The 22,252-nt window shown below is 44.3% G+C and overlaps 1 protein-coding gene across 4 annotated transcripts in view; it reads left to right on the plus strand.

Moving 5' to 3' along the window:
* MYLK (myosin light chain kinase) overlaps positions 1-22,252 on the plus strand; it is a 230,189-nt gene that overhangs the window by 66,753 nt on the left and 141,184 nt on the right. For all 4 annotated transcript variants that reach the window (XM_081138328.1, XM_081138327.1, XM_081138330.1 and 1 more), the window contains one exon: positions 4,201-4,368. In XM_081138328.1, coding sequence (XP_080994454.1) covers positions 4,204-4,368 — 165 coding nt within the window. In that variant the 5' untranslated portion in view covers positions 4,201-4,203. The remainder of the gene's footprint in view (positions 1-4,200; positions 4,369-22,252) is intronic.

The raw sequence follows: 22,252 nt of genomic DNA on the forward strand, positions 1-22,252 counted from the left end.
TTTTCACAGAGTTCTGCCATCTGCCTCCTCCTGCTGTTATACAGCAGTCCCACTGAGCTACCCTTCCCCTGAAGGTAATCGGGCTGGCCTGGGCATCTTGCCGTCCTTGGTGAAAAGGGTCCGTGTCCGATAGGCTGGGGAAACTGGTTTTCTTTTGGAAGCCGGATGATGATATTGACAGCTACTACTTATTGAATCCCTTTTGTGCTATACTATGTGTCTTATATACACTCTGTTCAAATCCTCCCTTCAACCTTGTGAGGTTGATATTATCATTCCCATTTTATGGAAAAGGGGACTGAGGCCAAGGAGTTGAAGTACCTTGCCCAGCTCATAGTTAGAAAGTAGCAGTGCCCCTGGATTTATGGCAGGGTCTGACCCTTATGATACCTACCCTCACCTCCACCCCACTCCCCTTCCCCCCTGGTGCTGACAGCACAGAATGTATCTGTCATCTCACCTCAGTGGCAGTGGAGGAGAGCAGAGGGAGCAGTGTCCCTTCTAGAGTATGTTACCCCATTTTACCCCATTTGACACACACACATAACTGTTCACTGCCACACCCTAGCATCTAGCTTGGCATGTGATAGATGTTCAATAAATAGGTTTAATTTTTCAATTGCAGTTGACATTCAATATTATATTAGTTTCAGGTGTACTGTATAGAGGTTAGACATTTATATAACTCACAAAGTGATCCCCCAATAAGTCTAGTACCCATCTGGCACCATATATATTTATTATACTATTATTGACTATATTCCCTATGCTATACTTTAATTCCCATGACTGTTTGGTAACTACTTCTTAATCCCTTTTCCATTTCCAATCCCCTAACCCCCCTCCCATCTGGCAACCATCAGCTTTGTTCTCTGTACCTATGAGTTTGTTTCTGTTTTGATTATTTATTTTGTTCTTTAGATCCCACATAAAAGTGAAATCATATGGTATTTGTCTTTGTCTGACTTATTTCACTTAGCATAATACACTCCAGGTCCATCGTGTTGGTGCAAATGGTAAGATTTCAGTCTTTTTTATAGCTAAGTAATATTCCATTGTATATATACCACATCTTCTTTATCCAATTGTCCAATGACAGACACTTAGGTTGCTTCCATATCTTGGCTACTGTTTATGAAATGTCTTTCTTTGTCTCTTGTTATAGCCTTTGTTTTAAAATTTATTTTGTCTGATATAAGTATTGCTACCTGGCTTTTCTTTTCATTTCCAGTTGCTTGAAATATCCAGTGTCTTTCGATCTGAAGTGGTGAGTCTCTTGTAGGCAGTATGTGTATGGGTCTTGTTTTCTTATCCATTCAGTCACCATATGTCTTTTGATTGGAGCATTTAATCCATTTACATTTAAAGTAATTATTGATTAAGTATGTAGTTTTTGCCATTTTGTTATTCATATTTTTAATATTTTTCTTCTTCTTAAAGAAGTCCCTTTAATATTTCTTATAATCTGGTTTGGTGGTGATGGACTCCTTTAGCTCCTCTGGTCTAGGACTCAATCAATATGTTTTCATTGAGTGAATGAGTATATCATGATTTGTGCCATTAAAATTATCTCACAGTTACTTTGAAATGGCTCTGCAAATACAAACACAATGATATAAATATGACAAAATGCTAATTGTTGAATCTAGGAGATGGGTATTTGAGGTGCTGATTTTATCATTCTTTCTACTTTTCTGTATGTTTGAAATTTTCCATAATACAACTTATTTTTAGCTTAAAATTTCTATATTATTAAGTTTCTGTCATTATTTTCCTTCTAAGTATACACTCATGTAACCACTGATATTCTACTGTGTTTAACCCATCTTAGATATTTTAAGGTATTTTTTCTGTTTCTATTTAACTGAATTATTTTTCTGTTTCTTTTGCTATAAGTAATGTGATTACTGTTTTCATATATAAATTTTGGGCTGCATCTCTGATTGTTTCCCAATCACACATTTCTAAATGTAGGGTCACTAGGAAAAGAGATGGACATTTTGTTCAGAATCCTTTTGCCAAATTGCTTTCTAGAAAGATCACACCAATTTATATTTCCCTGGGTGCCCACCTCACCAGTCTCACTGCCATTGTGTTATTTTTCCTTTTAAATATTAATTTGGTTAGTTTTCTAAGATAATAGCTTGTTCTTAATTTGCACTCTTGGGTTCTCATTGTGGCTGGGCAGTGTCCCTTTGTATGGTCATTGGTCCATCTTCTATGAATTGTCCAATGCATAGCCTCTTCCCATTTATCTGTCAGACTGTTTTCTTATATGTAAGGTGCCCTAGTCCTTCGTTTTTATTGTAAACATTTTATCCCAGATTATCACCCATCTTTTAATGTTGTCGAGAGTGTGTTTTGACATGCAGAAAAACTTAATTTTTACATATGTGGGAGCAGCTTTCAACTTTCTGCCTTGTTACCCCAACCTCACTCCCCTTCTCACCAGCCAACTCTGACTGCTTACAAGAGGCGTGTTAAGAATAGGAGCTCTGCCAGACAGCTGGGTTCAAGTCCCAGTACTGCTCCCTATTAAGTGCCACAACCTTGGGCAAATTCCTTAATCTCTTTGCGCCTTGGTTTCTAATCCATAAAATGGGAGTGATGAGATTATCTGTCTCATAGTGTTGCTGTGAGGAGCAAATACGCTATTACTTATAAAGTGCTTAGAACAGTTCCTGGGTTACAGAAAGTGGTGCATAAGGTTTGCTTTCATTATTACCCACTGCAGTGAACCTTTGGAAAGGATTTTGCTTGCAAAGCTAATATCTTATTAGTGAAAGAGAAAGCTGGATTTGTCAAGCAGGGATGTGCCCTGTTAATAAACAGTTCTAGGTGTCTGTTATTTTAACTTTGAAGTCAAAATATTATCGCCATTTTATTTTTGTTAGATGTTATTGAATTTAAACAAACTAATTACATGCTCACCCAACTCACAGCATAAGATTTAAATGCGTGACTAAAGATCCCAAGAAAGTGAACAGAAAATAAAAACTAGGCATATTGTTCTTGTTCAGTTTAGCAGATGTTTGTCATATGCCTGTAGTAGTCCAGGAGCCATGGATTCTGTAGAGAATAAGGAATGGTCCCCAACCTGGGGCCATCCCAGCCTGGTGTTTCCACCTGGACTTGGAATCTGGAGCAGGCATACCCAGGCTGTATTCTAGGTGGTGGTTGCGAGTGCCCAGGGACCTTGGCTGGGATCTGACCTCTCAGCTCTGTCACTGCTGCCTTTTCCCAGCCTGGTTCTCCAGCCTTTCCTATGGATTTAGGGAGTTCCCCCCAACTCCACCTTTCTAAGGGATCCCTTCTCTGTTTATGACAGCCAGAGTCGGTTTCTGTAGTTTGCAACCAAGAGCTCAGATTCATACCTGTTACTAATCCCACTTCTGGAATCAACCCTAAAACTGACTGTACCAGTCCTCATCCATAGACACCTTGTCTAGTCCCAGCTAGGCCTGGACCAGGAGTCAGGAACCTGAGGTCCCCTTGCCCCCTATGGCATCGTGTTTGCTTTGTCTCTGGGCCAGTGACCCCCTTCTGGGCCTCAGTTGTAAATGAAGGAGCTCACCTAGACAACCTTAAAACACTCTCTTCTCTGATGTCCTGGGACCTTTGAGCTTTTCCACAATCTAGTCCCCGGAAGTGGGAGGTCCTCCTAGCCTGCCTTCCCTGCATTCAGCCACACACTCTCACCTCACCCAGGACCCTCTCATATTACTCTCAAACTACTTTCTTTCTTGGAGTTTGGATCCTGCTTTTTGTTAGCCCATGAGTTCTCCCAGTGCAGGCAAAAGCAGCCCTCGCTTTCTCCCACAAGTGCCTCATGGAGGTGTTGATTCTGAAAGGTCAATGACTAATAAACGCTGGTTTTAGATGCCCACTGTAAACACCCGAGGACCATTTGGTTTCTCTGTGCTTACCCCAGCCGCCCCTTTCCTGGAAGTTCTCTGTGGGGTTTTGCGGAGGCTGGGGTTGGCCCTGGGAGCTGGCACCTGGGCCCAGCTGGACCTCACCCTGGCAGCCTCGCGTGCGGAGAACACAGAACCTCTCATTCCCAGGGGAGCTGCAGGTGCACCCTGACCTGACAGGGCACCCGCCCCCTGTAAAACTCACAACACACTGGGCCTGCTGCTGCCTGCGGGGAAGCAGGGCTGCACTTTATCTCATCTGACCTGCCTTCCTTCCTGTTTGCAGACTATGGGGGATGTGAAGCTGGCAGCCTCCACGCACGTTTCTAGAACCTCCCTCAGTGTGGATCACTCGCGAGTCGGCTCCATGCCCCTGACAGAGGCCCCTGCTTTCATTCTGCCCCCTCGGAACCTCTGCGTCAAAGAAGGAGCCACCGCCAAGTTTGAAGGGAGGGTAAGAAGTGGGCTTGAGGAGGTGGGAGGGGGTCGTCACTCCTTCTGGAGACTTTTCCTCATCAGGATGGATCTGGTAGAGGACCTGGTTTGTTTTGGACCCACATATAAAATGAATGTATACCAATTTGCCCTCTTTATTTTGTTCATGGTTGACTTTGGTCTGTGTTGGTGGACTCAGGTGGGGTGTGGGGAGGGACACCAAGAAGTGTTGCTGTTAATATAGGTCGTGTCTGGGTATGTGCTACCTGATTATAGGAGAACACGTGGGCTGGTGGCAGGAAGCATACAGCTTGGGTTTAAATAAGTGCCTTGGAATATGGACAATTAAAAACTGACTATAATTTTTCTTTCACTCCCTCCCTGAAAGGAGCGTTTAGTTAATTAAGCTTCTCGTATATCTACTTGCTATACCCAGTGCGGTGGGATGGGAGGTAGGACCCGTTATCGGCACTGTCACCCTTTGCTAATAAATATTGGTCTCTTTCCCTTACTGGGTCTCCATTTCTTCTTCTGCAAATGGGCATGATAATTCCTTGTCTATCTTGTACTAGAAAGGAGACTAGCTGTCAGAATATCTGGTGCTGTATCCAGTTGGAGAGACTTTGAGTAAGCTGCTGGCTCAGACCACCGGGAAGTCAAATCGTCAACTTGACGTAGGGATGCATGTGGAAGTCGGGGGGCGGGGGTTGCAGGTAATAGTTGTCCTGGGATTAAACACAGGGGTCTACTCCAGGAAATGCTTTAGAAGCTAGAGGACTTCAATCTGAGCAAAAGGCAACTGAGGTGGTGGGAAATTCATAGGTTGCACTGTGAATCTACAGTTGACTCTTGAACAACACAGGTTTGAACTTCAAGGTCCACTTATACGTGGATTTTTTTTCAATAAATATACAGTCAGCCCTCCATATGCCCAGGTTTCACATTCACAGATTCAACCAACCACGGATCAAAACAGTACTTTTAATCTGTGGTTGGAAATCCACAGATGTGGAGGGCAGAATTAAATTATATGCAGATTTCCCACTGTTCAGGGGTCAGTGCCCCTAACCCCATGTTGTTCAAGGGCCAATAGAACAATTCAGGAGAGGCCTCCAAAAGCTTGTAGAAGGAAGGGATTGAGCACATCATTCTTCCCTGGTGACCCTGGGCCTTGCCTTTGTTCAGGTGCCAGGTTTGGCTGGGTGGTCCTCTGGTCAGTGTGCTGGGGCTGCTGCTTTGAAAATGGCCCGGCTGGTTAAGACTGTTTGCTGGTGGTGAGACATAACAGTCCTTGTCGCAAGTTACCTGAAGAAGATTGTGGAGAGTGATGGTGATGCTGCTGAAGGGTGTATGTCTTCTCTCTGGGCACTACCAGGATGAGGACCCTTTTCTGTCGTCCTGACTGTGGTCCCCCATCATCGCCACAGCTGGTAGGAAGGAAGCGACAGGAAGAACCCTGGGGGTTTAGAACGGGCTTAGGTGGCCAGAGAAAGGAAGGAGGTGCTGATTCCTGCCTCACCGTGGGTGGACATGGAAAACATCACACTAAGTGGAAGAAGCCAGACATAGAGGCCACGCAGTCGATGATTCCATGTATATAAAATGTCCAGAACAGGCAAACCTATGGAGGTAGAAGGTAGGTTAGCGGTTGCCAGTGGCTAGCCGAGTAGAGAACGACTGCTGATGGGTTGGGGTTTCTTTTGGGGATGAGAAAATGTTTGGAAATCATATAGCAATGAGAGTAGCACAACTTCGTGCATACATTATAAAACACTGAATTTGCACTTAAAAATAAAAAATTTAAAATGAAACAAAAAATAGCTTAGCAAACCTATACCCACCCTCCTGCCCTCTGCCTCTGAGATGAACTCCTTCCTCGGGTTCAGACACGTGGAGAGGAAGCGATGACTTTGCTTCCTCATAGCAGGTTGATCCCCTGGCCTCCTTTGTGACTTTGGAGGCCACCAAGGAGCCGCACCTTTGAGTTCCTTGATTTGGACCCTTTGAGGAAGGAGCACTGGCCTAGGTGCCAGCACACTGGAGTTCTCTGTTGCTCGTCACTGTCCAGTTGGCAGGTCACACCTTCTAAGGACCTAGTTTCCTTACCTGAGAATAAACAACTAGTTGTTTCTGTGTTTCTAGCCTATAGGGATGGAAAAAGAAAATGAGTTGAAGAAGAAAATGGTAAAAAGCATGCTATAAAGTTAAAAAGTGTAATAACACAGTATTTTTTAATGAGGTGAAATTCACATAACATAAATGTAACCATCTTAAAGAAAGCAATTCAGTGGCATTTAATGCATTCACAATTTTGACTGCAGTCTTCTTAAAGTATAGCATTCTTTATGGGAAAATTTTGTTTATATTGATGAAATAACTGATGTTGTATATTACATGTGGACTAGATGTCAAGATGAATGTGCTGCTAAAAAGTCAGCCTGGAGATCTACTTGACTGCTTACCACGTGCCTGGCATTAACCCAGAACTTACCATGGCAGCATGCTGGTGGACACTGGGCACGGGAAGATGATTCCAGAGAGGTGTTGGATGGAGTGGGAGGCTCCACCTGCAAACTTGCAGAGAGAAACGCAGAGGGAAAGGCTGTTGCAGAAAGTGCTCTGTACACTAGCATGTTGCAAGTGTGTGTTATCATTAAAACAAAGGAACATTTTGCAACAGGGAAAGGCCACTCAGATGATTCCAGAATGAGGAAGCTGTTTGTTTTGATACCAGAGATGATGTTGATCAGGGGTGTTCCTGACCTGGAGCCCTCAGCAAAGGGAAGGGTGAGGTAGTGTTAACCTGAGGTGACATAGGCATTGAGAAGGGATTGCTAGTTACAGAAGCCTGAGCTTCAAAGGGGTCACCCACTGAGCATGGTCTGTGGTCGTTCCTGGGGCCACTTGACCCTGCCTGCAGCTGACTCCTCCCTCCAGGTCCTGTTCTTCGTAGTAGCCCTCAGGAGCTCTGCCTGCTTTCCTGTCCCCCCACTCCCCTTCCCTCTTTAACGTTGCCACCAACAGCTTGAGCCCTGAAGCTTGGGTGTGAAGGATACCAGGATGTCCCAGCTTCTTCTGAAGGGGGCACAGGGATCCTCCCATCACTGTAGAAATACAGTGGACACCACAGATATGAGAAAGTTATAAAAGTTTGTTTCCTACCACCTCCTGAAGCTGGTAATTAGACTTTGGTTCAAACCGCACTTTCTGTTTTTATTCCTGAAAGAGGTAAAAACTATTGCCTGCCCTGCTCCCATTTCTTTTTTATGCCTATTTTTAGGCCAAGGACTTAATGAACCTTTTTCTCTTCTTTCTAGCAAAGACTTGGGTGGCATTAAGGTGAGGCCACAGGTGCCCCTTGTGGTTAATGTCTTTTTCTGAGAAGCCCCAGACTCTGAGATGTTCAGCTCTGTGGGTCTCTGTCCCTCACATCTACTAGAGTTTTTCTGGTTTGTGGCAGATGCTTTAGACAGCCAGCACATACCCATTACCAATCCCCGTTGCCCTTGCCCTTTTCCACTGTAGAGGCCGCTGTAGAGGTTTTCTTTGCAGTCAAGGGTGGACCAGTGACAAATTATGGCTGAAGTCTGCTGGGGAGTTTCTGGGAAAATTCTTGCTTTTCTGTTTTGTTTTATTTTTAAAGAAAAGGTCATCACTGCTGCTCTCATATTCCACCTCTCTCCAGCTTCCAGCCTTGAATACAGATGTGATACCTGGTGCTCAGGCAGCCATGTTAAAACCATGTGGCAACAAGCCAGAATACTAAGGATTGATTTGGGTGGGTATGGGTGTGGGGTACAGCAGTGGATGGAACATAAAGACCAGTAGCTAAGAGGCAAAAATCATAAGGCTTAAAGGCTTTCTCAGTTAAGATCTTCGGCCATGGTTATTCTCACAGGAAATTTTACAAAAAGTATTCCTAACTGATAAACACCTAATAAGATGCATGCAGAGATGTCTCTTTAAATCAGGGGTGGGGAACCTTTTTACTGCCGAGGGCCATTTGGATATTTATAACATCACTTGAGGACCATACAAAATTATCAACCTTAAAATTATCTATGAAAAAGGCTCCTATTAAAAAAGATTTATTGAATTTCTATGCCAGCCTGTGTTTGCCTTGGCAGGGCCAGACCAAATGATTTCTCTGGCCATATATGGACCGCAGGCCGGATGTTCCCCACCCCTGCTTTAAATGATGGGGATAAACAGGGAAGGAGACATAGCACAGAGAAAAACTAAAGAACACTTTCAGACCCTTACTAAATCTACCAACAATGAGGGGAGTGCCTTACTCTGAGTTGAACGTGACCCTGCAACTCAGGCATTCTAGACAAATCTGTTCTTGGCGGTGATCATCTGGCTTGAACCAACAGAGTCTAGGGTTTCTGAGTGGAAGTCAACCACATGGGGTCAAGTAGTAAGCTCATGTCTTTGTATGACAAGTACTATTTGATCAGGGTCTATTGAATGGGCCAGAACTACATTCCTTTTCTGACTGCCAGGCTAGAGCTTGAGATTGTATTTCCAGAAACTCATAACACTTTGGCTCTATAGCTCATCAGTGCCACCTTGAGACCTAGGCAACCTGAGCCCATGTTCTAGAAACCCCAGTTCCTTTGTCTGGCTGTACCTTTGCCTCAGAGCAGGGGACCTGTCTACCCAAGGCATGTGCCTACTGGAGCCATACCATCCCCCTTGGTCTGGGCACCCAGGACCCCAGAATTCTTTACCAAATGGCCCTGAGTCCACTTCCAGAGCCTGTGGGAGTCTCTTCCCATGCAAAGATATTGCTAGGCCTGAGTGGGGCACCCGTTTGCTTGGGGGGGTGAGAAGGTAGGTGAAACTTGGATGTGCATAGGTGGGAACTAGGATGGGAAGAGTAGTGCTCTGCACTGTGCCCTGCCTGTGATCGCTGCTCGGCTCCGGGCGCTGGGGCCTCTGTGGATAGATGGCCAGGGCCCCCCAGTGCCAGGGGCTGAATGAAACTCCTCCAGCTGTTCTATTACCCATGCAGGCAGTTCGTGTCCATGAGCTGCTTCCCCCACCACAGTCAAGTATGAAAGGAGCCAGATGGTAGCAAAAATACTGAAATTACTGGGGATCTCTTCCCCTCGGCCCTGGAATTCATTCTTATCAGAAAAAGCAAACATGGTGATAGGCCCTGGCTGTGCTGCGAGTCAAATGAGCTGATACGTTAGTGCCTCTTGAGAAGCGCAGCCTGAGTGAGGTTTCCGTCCAGGCTGGGTTCTCGGCGTTCACGGACATGGGCCCTCAGTCCAGGGCCTGCCTGGCCTCGGCACGGCATGTTTATGCTTAAGTCGTGGAGGGGAGAGGAAGGGAACCAAGAAAACCTGACCCATGAAAGCCTGAAGCATTCCTCAGTTCCTCCTCCAGGCTGCTTTCCTTAAGTATGTTTTCCCCCCACAACCCCTTCCCAGTTCACGCCTTGCTCGGAAACACTCAGCCACTCTGAGAAATTTGAAGGAAGGATCTGATCTGCTTTCTGTCCTCAGGAGTCTTAACGATGTGGTTCTGGAGAAAAACGTGCATATGAAATAGTAGGATATGACAGTGTATAATTCAGTGCTTGAAATAGTTCAATAAATTGTATGTATTATAGGAATTTAGAGGAGGTTAAGACGAGGCTTGGAGTGGCTTGAAAACTGGTTTCTTGCTGCCTGACTTCTGTCCTTCCAATGTGTCCTTCCTACTGCTACTTAAGGGATCCTCCTAAAATGCCGTCTGCCTGTGTCACGCCCCTGCGTCACCCCCCTGCTTGATGTCCTTGAACAATGGATGTTCTCCAGCACTGCCTGAAAGGCCTTTCATCCTCAGCCCCTAGCTCTTGGGCATTGAAGGCAGAGGCTGGCCTGGCTCACCCAGCCCACTCACACATAACACAGGAACCTTGTTCTGCTATCGCTTGCGGAGAAAGGGTAAACAAGAAAAATATTTTATCTCCCCTGTCTATCGATTTGGGCAGAGTGTGATAGGAAGGAACTAGCATTTGTTGGGGCCCTATTGGGGCTGGGCATGTAACCCCAGTCACTTTATCCTCGTGGTAGGGTGGCCGTATCCCCATTTCTATAGAGGAAGAGCCTGGGGGCTCAGAATAACTACAAAACTTGCAAGGGCTGCATCTGGAAGAGATAGAGGCAGTACTTTAGGGCCCAGAGTTTGTGTTCCTCACTGTATATGATGCGTCCCTTTCACATGTCTCATCTGGTTCCTTGAACTTGTGACTGTTTCTTATTTATCACAACACCTGCCACATGGTGGGCACTTGGTAAACATTTGGTTCCCCAAAGAACCAAGGTGGTAGGGTCTAAGACTCCAGGCTCTCTTGCCTGTCAAACTTGTAGGGATTTGGTCCCAGGCTTCTTATAGGGGCTTCTTCCCTTATGCCAGCCCACTCCCTACCCTCACTGTCCCTCACCCACAGGCCTGCATCCCGGCTCCCCCATTTCCTCCGGCTATGCCTCAATGTGGAATGCCCTTCTTTCTCTCCATTCTATCCAGACTCAAGGTCCTATTTAAATTCTACCTCCTTCTGGCTGCTTTCTCTTTAAAGCATTTGATTAGAGGACAGAAGAGCCATGGTAATAGGATGTGGACTATTCCCAGTAATCACATAAGATCATTCATGAGAAATGACCACTGGAAAGAGTTGACTGCTTTGGCCTTTTAAAAACACATTATTCATTAATCATCTCTGTGCCTATAACTTTGTTATAAAGGAAAAAAGGATTTAAATGTTAAACTATTTTTAAAACAAAAATTCAAACAATGGAAAAATATTCCTTGCCTTGACCCTTCTGTTTTCTACAGGTAGCCATTGTCAACATTCCTTCTAGAAATGTTCTATGCAAAAATAAGCATATATCTATATATGATCTGTAAATATAAATATATGTACATATATGTGAAAATATATACAAGTGGACCCACATACATATACATATCTGCAACTTGCTCTTTTTACTTGACATCTTTTGACTTTTTTTATACATCAGCACATAGATATACCTCATAGATCTAATCCTGAACTTTCTAACCTTCAATAGCTCCCTCCTCTGAATTTCTATAATACTTATATATGTGACTCATTTTTACTTTTTGTCAATTTTCAATTTTATCAGTTATTGTGTATTGTCTTTTGTTTCCTCAATAAGAATGAGTTGTTCAAGGTCTAGGATAGCTACTAGCCACATGTCGCTATTTATATTTTGGTTGGGACTAATTAAAATTAGGAATTCAATTCCTCAGCCACACTAGCCACATTCTAAGTGCTCAATAGCCACATGTGGCTCATAGCTACTTTGTTGGGCAGCATAGATTATCGAACATTTCTATCATCACAGAAAGTGTTATTGGACAGGGCTAACTGACACCACTGTTATATTTAATTCAGTTCCCATACACCAGAGAGCCACAGCTAGAAGGTATATTAACAATCATTCCATTCACAATAAAAATAAGACATTAAATTCCTGAAAATTTACTTAGGGCATGAGATTCATTCAAAGAAAAATGTAATTTCTTGATGAAAGACTCTTCGTCTTCCATTTTTGTTGAAGAATGGTAATCCTGGTATTCCAACCAGTTTGAATGTGCTCCCCAAATTTCCATAGCTGTCTGTTACAGAGATTCTCATGGCAGGGAGACTGGGTGGGCTGCCTGTGTGTCACAGAGTTCCCGAAGAATCCAAAGCAAAAGCAGCAGAATGGGAAATGTCAAGGCAACTGTTGTTGAAACTACAGTTGTCAGCAGCTGGTGGTCACTTCTGGTTCAAAATGCTGGACTAAACAGACTAATTAACTGCTCCTTTCTGCAAGCATGCCACTGAAATGAATATAAAAGGTATAGAGAGAATGAATTCAGAGCTGCACTGAGAACAGGAGAGGGGACATTAGTGGATGAGAGATTTTCTTGGGGCTACCTTGAAGGACGTATCAGCACTGCCTGCCATGACATATGAGGGGTGAGGCTCCAGCAGAAGTGAGAGCCACATATTTAAGATGAAAGGATTTGGAAACTAGGAGTGGGTTATAGGCCAGAAATCAGAATCATTAATGGATGTTTACTTAATGTCTATGTGGAGAAAACAGAAGCTCCTAGTATGGAATTAATCAGTATCTCAGAGGAAAGTCTTTTCACTTTGGCACCAGGTGAAATGTGTTGGATGAGTGTCTGTCCAGTTGCCCTCTGCCCAAGCACTCCCAGTGAGCCTGCCCATGGATGTGCTCCATGCGGCCCATGGAGCTTGCGGTCAGGCCCTCAGGGAGACAGGACTACACCCTGGGATGGAAGACCCACACCGGCCACCATTTGGAAGCTACTACTTCAGTCATAGGTTGTGAAAAGTTAATTCATGGCCACCATGAAGATATTTGAAGAAAATACTTATACAATATCAAGAAAATTAAAAAAAAAAATCAACCCCTAGACAGAACTCAAGAGCATTATAGTTACAGAACAGAAAGTAATCTGTGTAAGCTTTGGCAAGGCGGAAGTAAAGGAATGGTGAATGGTAAGGTAGAGGTGGGAAATAACGGAAGAGAAAACTATAAAAACACTAATGTCTTCATCTTACAGAGTGGGAAGTGAGGAGATGCCGTCTAAAACAGATGGATCACATAGCAGAGGTTTGAGTATATGACTTAAAACCATAATGACAGGGGGCAAAAATGGTCAGCTCATGGGCCATATTTGGCACACAGACCTTTTGTGTTTGGCCAGTGGTGTTCTCAAAAATTTTGAACTAAGATTTAGAAATGAAAAGCTTACACATACGATTCATTTCTAAATGGCTTTTCTTAAAAAAATAAGATCAGCCAACCTTTCCACATGACAACAGTTGGTCAGTGGGCACTACCCCCTGCATCTAAACATGTCTCTGCCAGGTTGCTACAGTCTCCCCCATTCCTAGTGATTGTTTCACACATGGACACACATCTGTTGCCAGTGATAACTGCTTTCTCCCCAGCCATGCCCATATTAATAGTGGGAAAGCAAACAACGGGCAGGAAGGGCATCGCGATAGCTCTTGTCCGCACCTACTTTCTGTACTTGGGTATCATGCCCAGACGCTGTAGGCATTTGAGTTTGTGACCTTGCCATTAATGTCCAACAGAAGATCAAAAAATCAAAACAGGCCTGGTGAGAGGAGGGCAGTGTAAGTCAGCGAAATTCCTTGTCATTCATAGTGGGGATCCAGTAAGTGTTGTCCAAATTCTTAAATAAAAAAATAGAGTATGTTATCTAGAATTACTGATTTTAATGCTAAGACTGCAAAGATGATTCAAGGGTTATATCTGGGAAGTGAAACTATTGCAAGGAGGGGGAAAAGTAAGAGGAAAAGAAGCCTTTTGCCATTTTATTATACCCTATCTTTCCCCCCTTACTTTATACATATTCTCATTGCTTGCATTTTTTGACAGTAGATAGGAATTACTTCTGTAATTTTTTTAAAGCACAATAAAATTGCCTGTAAAAAAGCTTGGCATGTCTGTCTGAGCTCAATGTCCAGGTTCTGTTGGATAAAATGGTCAAAGATAAATACACAGTTTACATTGAAAGAAATGTAGACAAGGCCTAGGTGTGAAAGAATATATAACACTGCATTACATACACCACAGAACACTGCGAGCAATAAAATATATGGAAATTAAAATACCTTGAAAGTACTTCAAAAACTAGCAAACTAAAAGATGCCCACTGTTGGGGCTGTGAGAAAACAGGCAAAGGCTCCCTTTGCTGGGAGCACTGATTGTTGGTTCAGCCTTTCTGGGGCTCAGACTGGCAGAATGTTACAGGCACAATAACATCCTTGATATGCTTTGCCAAGACTTCTGCCTTTGACACTATAACTTAACTCTTACAGGAGGACAAAGGAGTTGGTGCAAAGATGTTCAGAGTACTGTGTAAAATAGCAAAAAAGGAGCTAGTTTTACTCAAAAGGAAATAATTAAACACATCAATATGGCAAATATTACACAGTCACATACTTGTAATTTTCGGAGCTACGTCCATAAATGGAAATGTGTGTGAATAATATGAAGTGGAAACAGAAGCAAAGCAAGAACAGTGCATGTTATGATCACCGCCACATGAAATCATGGATGTGTTTGCTACCTAGAATTAGAAGAGGGTTTGGAACCACGTAAATAGAGTTTTGTTGTTGCTGTAAATTCTTTAAGTGTTTGTATTTATTAAATTTCACAATGGTAGTTTACCCATCAGGGAAGATAGATCTATCTCTCTACTAATAAGTCCTTTAGGCTATTATTTTTAACATGTTTCAAATTATCTTGACTGTCTGCCTTGAAATGGAAATGAAGTTGTGCTGCAGAGTGAGCCATGAGAGATGGAGACACTGGAAGAGGCTTTTCTTGTTCTAATGGTAGCTCCTAGGAGAAGGTGTGGGTGCTGGGTTTGGCATTTTTCAGTGGGCATTTATATAGGCGTGGGGGATGTCATTAAGGCCTGGCTTATTTTTTCACATAGATACAATTTCTGCAGAACCCAAGATGTTCACATTCCTTATAATAGGCAACTTCCTTCCGACTTTAAATGAAGTTAATAATTAGACTCTCTTAAAAGCTGGTGAACATGAGTTGATTTTCCTCTGTGCTCTGGACACTGGGACAAATAAAAATAAAACATGATTCTCATCATCAGTGTGATCTTGCAACTAATGGACTGTCGTTTTTGGTAACAGAAAATTAAACTTTTCCTCCTCTCTGAAGCCTTTTCTAGCTCCTCCAACCCATTATATTCTTTTCCATTGTCACATTCTAGGAGGTTTCTATTCTGCCTTGTACAATTTAAAATTAACTAGGTGATTAATATAACATGTGGAAGGAACACTGGACTGGGGTTCTAATTCCTGCAAAGTTGCCTTAACACTTTTGACAAACCACTAAGCCTCCCTGAGTCTCAGATTCCTTCTTATAAAAATCATGATTTAGATTACCCATAGGCCCTCTTTGATCTGAGATTCAATGTTTTATACATCGCAGTGTGTGTTCCCAATTTCACATGTCAAATTTTTAAAAACACACCTCAGTCCCAGCTCCTGGTAGCTGAGCACTAAAGAGAGAGTATTTGCTCAATCTGTGAATTTGCTAAATTTTAATCTCTTGCATCATTTAAAAAAGTAATGTTCGCTTTTATTTAAGGTAGATTTCTATTGTTTGGATTATTTCATTCAACCAGTGTTTACTGAGCACTTTACCATGAGCCGGCGGCTGTTAATTTTTTAGGACTGAACATGTTGAAGGAGCGCCGGACCATCATTTGTGAGGACTTTAGTATTTGGGGTCTATAAATCAGCCTGGGAGTTGGACCAAATAATCCTGACAGTTGTTCCCATCTTAACGTTTTATTATTTTATTTGGTTCCAAAGTCTTGGTGTTGGAGTTTTCTTTGTATTTTGTTTTGATCACATCTTATTTTAAATAATGGACCCTACATTTGTATAGCACTTTATAGTGTACAAAGTTTTCTACATTTGTTAGAGGGTAGAAAGCACTAATTGCCCCGTCTCCCATTTCTAAGCACTTTGGGAAAGAGACAGAATGAAACAGAATGACATATATGAATGGAGAGCCAGTGACTCCCAGAGCACAGTGCTCTCAGGGACAACTAGACCGAAGGATGAGGCTGGGCTTCTAATCACCTTCCCTGAGTTAAATCTGCCCACCCACTAGTGGGCAGCACTGCTGAAGAACGTCTGGCTTCTCTTGAGGGGTGAGATCTTACCCCTGGGGCTGAGCTGACCTGTCAGGGCTCCCAGGAGCTCCCCCTCAGGCCCTTCCAGGCTTCATCTGCTGTGAGGTTCTTCTTTAAGCAACACTTCTCGGCCCAGAAGCCTTCCGTGGTTTCGAGTCCAGGCTCCCTGCCTGGCATTTAGATGCGGACCAGTCCCCTGGACTAGCCCTCTTCCCAAATTCCCTGGAACCTAGGCCCTACCATTCCTGAGCAGGGCCTGGGCTTTGTCTCTCTGACTCTGTCATCTTTCTACCTGGAGTCTGGACCCTAAGGCTCCTGCAAATGCCACTTCTGTCAGAGATCCATCCAGCTGCTTCTCCTCCAGGTACAGTCTCCTCCGTCCAAATCACCAGGGCTTTCTTATACTGTATTATAATCTTAGGCTTTATGTGCTGGTTATTTATGTAATTGTCACTAGAATGAGAGCCCCTTGAACAGTTTCTGACTCACTCTTGTGCCCTCCCCAGCATCTAGGATGGTGCCCTGTGCACGGCCTGGCTGGCTGGTGGCCGGCAAGGATGGGTTTAAGTGCACTGCAGTCCGCCCGGTGAGGCTGAAGTGCTGTCTTTGCAGACGCCTTTGCTGGGCAGTTTGCTGGTTATTATGGGGATCTGGCTGCTCTCAGGACCAATGATGTGCTCTGGGCTAGTCATGGGTCTGGGTCTTTGCCTCTAATTCGCTCTGACCTCAGGGCTTTAGCTTCCACATCTATAAATTAGGAGATTGGACCAATGAGGGATGCCTCTTTCTGCTCTAACGTTCCACGATTCCATAAAAATAAAATTTAAACAAGATTTTGGAGTAGAGACCTAGTGTTTTATTACTGTGCTGACCAGCTGACCCCGGTGCTGCTGGAAGTTGTGACACTCAAGAAGGCTGACTTGAGTGCATGGTTTACAAGTTAATTCAGTTCAGCAAAAGTTAGCCATATACAAGATGTTTGGCACCTCTGCGATAACAAGATGACAGAGGACCAAGAGAGTGTCCCCAAATTTAAGGGATTCACATTCTCTCACAGCTGAGGCTGTGAATCTGCCCCTTCACACCCGTTCCACACACACACCAGCCTTGAGTGCTGGGGTTACCTCTGGGGAGGGAGGATTCGAGTTTTGATTTGATGCCACATGTCAGACACAGTGCCTCCTTCAGGTTCAGTTCCTGTCCCCCGTCTCTGCTCAGGGACACTCTGAAATGAAAGAGGGTGGGGCACGGGGATGGTGGGTTGATAAATACCTGTGTCCTGACAGAGCTGGCTGAGTGGTGCAGAGGATGGGAAATAGACCCATTCATTTTCTTTCATTTGCTGACCTGCTGAGCAACTTCTCTAAGAGATGCAGGTCCGTCCCTCTCAGAAAACTCAGCGGGGTTCAGGGCGAGCCAAGGTGGTGGGAGCAGGCGGGGGCCTGCCGAGCGCTGGCGTTTAGGTGGCGGGCACAGGGCCCGGGAAGGAGGGTTGTCTGCAAAGTGTGAAGAACTTGGCTCACTTGGCCCCCAAACCCTGGGAAGCTTGACAGGGGAGTGAAAAATGAGCCTGGGAGAGATGGAGCCAGGAAGGCAAGGAGAAGCAAACCAAATCTGGATCCTGATCTAAAAGGCATTAGGCCCTGGGGAGCCAGGTACCTGAGCATACTTTCCACAGCCCGTCACGCTGCACTTGCATCACCCGTGAGCAGCGAGGGGAAGTTGAGGCTGCTCGGGGGCAGACACCGCCCCATTAAATGCCATGCTTTGTTGGGCTGGGGGACAGGGAGACCTGCTGCAGGTAAGCCCAGAGAAAAGAGAGAGACACTGGTGTCTGGAAGGGGGAAACATCATGACCTAGTGTGGTCAGTCCCATACACATATGATGAAACGGGGGCCTAATTAATGACTTACTTGAGGCAAAGCTTTTTATAATAAAGTCAGATCAGTCAACTCCACCCTGGTGCCTGCCATTTGTGGTGACACTAGAGTGTTTCTCACAATGGGGTCCACCAGAATCCACTGCGGCGCTTGTAGGCTCTCCCCCAGACCCCCTGAGGTGACACCAAGGTCTGCGCTGGAACACCATTCCCACACAGGTTACTCTTTAAGCCACGAAAGGGAGACTGTTTGTTTCGAGAGCTGGAAGCAAAGGTCGTGGCTGCAGGTTCCGCTGCAGATGGGGGAGCACGTGGGCGTGGCTGAGGCGGTGGAAGCAGAAGGGCTGGTCTTCTGTGTCTTGTGTAATTTTTCTTCTGGGGATGACGTGCCTGGCAACCTCGTGTCGGGGGAATATGTTCCCTTATCGATGGGCTCAAGCACATGATGGACTCATATTGACCAGTGGTTCTCAAAGAAGCGTTTGGCATCTGTTTATGTACTAAATGTATATTCATATATGTGCTGTCTACACAACAATTAGGAGTTTTTTGCCCCCTCCTCCTGAATCAATTTTTGCCCCTTGGAGTGACATTGCCCCATATTGGTTAAATTTTATAATGCTTAAAATTCTCTACTTGGGTGGAGATAAGGCATCAGAAAAGAGCAGTATGGAGGAAATAATAGACTCGGGGTCAGACTAGCACACAGAAATGAGTGCTTCAGTCTTTTCTAGTTGCTAGAGACAGGCCACACATTTGACTATAAGCTCCTGGAAAGTCATGATCAGATACAAGAACCATTTTGTCCTTAAAAAGTAAACCTACTTGCTCAGGAGCTGCAGCACAGAATATACCCAGTGGGAGCGCTCCCGATGGTACGTACCTGTAGATACGAACACATTTCCTGTGCTGTCCAGATGTTAAAGGCGGCACGAGATGGACGCTATTTGGACAGAAAAGTGGAGGACCCTGCTCTTTCATGGTTCTCTGCTCCGTGATCGTCTCTTCCCCGGAGCTCAGATCACCACTGTTGTCCACTCTTCCTTGTTCCTAAACGGGCTCAAGCCCTGCCAGTCTCCCTGTGGCCCTAATCTCATGTCCCTCAGTCATGCTCCCTGGACCACTCAGTGCCCCCACCAGGTGAGAGGCACGATCATTCCGAAGTTTCAGGGATGGGGAGGCAGGGAGGCTGGGGAGACGGGACTCCAGCTGTGGCCAGAGGCAGGTAAATACCGCTGGGAGGCCCAGTTCACCTTGACCTCTTCAGGGAACAGTGGCCAGCCCTGTGCTTATAAACATGTGTTTTTCAGAACTCATATGTCTTAAAATATCACGGCAGGGACCCAAGAACCTCCATGCAGTGGGCTGTAGGAAGAGTCGAAAGAGTACAGGCTTTGCAGCCAGGAGATCTGGGTTTGAATTTCTTCTCCCTGGTTCTCTAAGTTGCATAGGTGAGCTGGAAATAATAATTACTACTTTATACCATTACTTGGGGAAAGGGAGGGTTGATGCAATAGCAGAAGTAGTAGTTGTACTATGCTAGCACATAGTAGTTGCTTAATAAAATGGTAGGCATTATATTAGTAATAAGATCAGGATCACTGATCTGTCATTAACACCACTAAAAATCTTACTTTAAGAATGTTTTAAGGTAAAAATATAATATACTATTTAAGAAAGCTTAGAAAAACAAAAATAGAAGGTTAAACCTACTCATGGTTTTACTTTGCTATATGGTCACTACTATAATTTTGTTTGATAGTTCTGTCTTGTGTTTCTTTGTTAAGCTGGGGGCTGCTTTTGCTGTCACTGTGGGGATAATTGTAGTATTTATAGGGGCAAGGTGGCTTGCTGGAGGATGGCAGGCTTGGAGTCTGACTTGATTTGAATTCAGCCACATCCTTTACCAGCCGTGATCTTGAGTAATTTGCCTATTAACTCCTTTTTTTAAGACCTATCTTTATTGTTGAAAATATTACAGATGTTCCCTTTCTCCCCCAACTGATTCCCTCTACCCCACACCCACCTCCACTCCCAGGCCTTCTTCACACTGTTGTGCCTAGTAGCTCTTTAAGTCACTTTCCTGTCTATAAAATGGATAGATTACCTGTATTATGGCATTGTTTAAATGAATTTTCTCTGCTACATATGTAATATAACAAGTGCTTAGTAACTTTTTGTCATAATTAAAATCATTCATACTGTTTTGTATCTTGCTTTTTTCCCCCACCCAGCATACTGTTTTTCTAATCACCATCAATATAATTTTGTTGTTGTTATTTTTGCTAATCCTCACCTGAGGATATTTATTTCATTGATTTTTTTTTTTTTTGGAGAGAGTGGAAAGGGGAGTGGGGGAGAGAGAGAGAGAGAAAGAGAAACATCAATGTGAGAGAGACACATTGACTGGTTGCCTCCCACACATGCCCCAACCAGGACCAGGGACTGAACCTGCAACCCAGGTACGTTCCCTTGACCGGGAATTGAACCCACTGCCCTTTGGTCCACAGGCCTACGCTCTAACCACTGAGTCATGCCAGCCAGGGCAATGTAATTTTAATGGTTAATATTATATTAAATTTGATGTATTACCATTTACTGAATCATTCCTCCATTTATAGTTATTTAGGTGGTTTCCAGTATTTCCGTTTATAAATTAAATTCCAGTGAACATTTTTATAGGTAAAGCTTTCAGTTCCATATTTAATATTATTTCCTTGGGATGGATTAGTTTGCCTTACCGGGATTGCGAGGACAAAGGCCCTGGGCATCTTTAAGCTCAAGTGCTTTCCTCACACTGCCATCAGTAAGCAATGAGATGTGACTTCCTTGCAAAGGCTGTAGTGGGAAAGGCATGAATTCAGGGACCTTGTACAAATTACTTAACTTCTTTGAACTTTATTTTTCTCTCCTGTAAAATTAGCGTGGTAATGCTGACCTTCTAAAATATGGGGAAGATTTAAATGAAATGAGGTACATAATGTGGTGTGTATGTAGTGAGGCCAAGTGTCCAACCCCTCTGTCCTTGGGTAGCAGGGGGAGGAGCGGTAAGTGCCTCGGAGGCCTGTGCTGTGGTCTCCACTGACCCTGCAAAAGTGCTGTAACCCTGGCCTGACCTGCTTGTAGGTTGCTCAGGGAGAGGAGCTGAGAAGTGACAGGAAAAAGGTTTTCATGTGCAGTTCATGAGTTAAGAGAATATTACTTAAGTGCGGGTTTGATGGAAAACATTATGTGAAGTTGGTTCAGATCTTTCCAGAGGTCTGCCAGCAACCTCAGAAGTGGAGCCTTATTGAAAACAGCTGGGGAGGAGGTTGGCGCCCAGCCTCTTTGCTTTTCCATGCCCCAGAGCTGTCTCACTCTGTGGCCGGAGCCCAGCCCCAGGACTCTGCCAAGGCCCTGGCAGCCTCAGCTGGGGACTAGCAGTGACTCTGCCTAGCTCCAGACTCTAGCTCAAAGGTTGAAACCAGTTAAACCTGAGAGGGGATTTGGCCAGGACTGCCAGTCGGTAATCCTTTCAGGGCTTGGAGTTAACCACTGACTTCAGCCTTTGCCTGATGAGTTAACCAATGCAAAGTTCTCTGGGCAGGGGTGTGAGCTGCCTGCTGGGCAAGTGAGGATGGAGTGCAGTGTCCTTTGAAGTCTCCTTTCAGCAGTCTCGCTGGGCACCAGCTAAGGAGTGAGGACACTGTTCAGAGCAGAGCCCCCCTCAGAAGGCTGACTGCCCCGTTGCAAAGGGCCTTCCATGGAGCAGGCTGTTACCTCTGCTACCACAGAAGCACATTTTGTCTTGTCTTGTTTTCAAAGGCCATGCCTATTTCAGCCAAAATTTCTTTAAAAAATTTTTTTAAATTTTTATTTATTGATTTGAGAGAGAGAGAGGAAGAGAGAGAGAGATTTGTTGTTCCATTTATTGATGCATTCATTGGTTGATTCTTGTGTGTGCCCTGACCAGGGACTGAACCCACAACCTTGGTGTATCAGGACGACTCTCTAACCAACTGAGCTACCCAGCCAGGGCTCAGCCGAAATTTCTTCCAGACAAGTGTGGCATGCCATTCCCTCGGTCTTCCTTTCTGAGGAGACTTTTAATCACAGCCATTCTCTTTTTTTATTTATTTGCATAAAAATGTGCTTGTAACAAATTTACGTAATTTGAACTTCAGTAAGTTAAGTTTTTAAAGAGTAAAATATGTTCATTGTAAAAAATAAATAAATTGGAAATACAGAAAAATATAGAAAAGAAAATATCCCACCACCCAGAGATAACCATTTACTTTTTTATAGGTG

The sequence above is a fragment of the Miniopterus schreibersii genome (assembly GCF_964146895.1).
Source record: "Miniopterus schreibersii genome assembly, chromosome: 5".
NCBI classification, from domain to species: domain Eukaryota; kingdom Metazoa; phylum Chordata; class Mammalia; order Chiroptera; family Miniopteridae; genus Miniopterus; species Miniopterus schreibersii.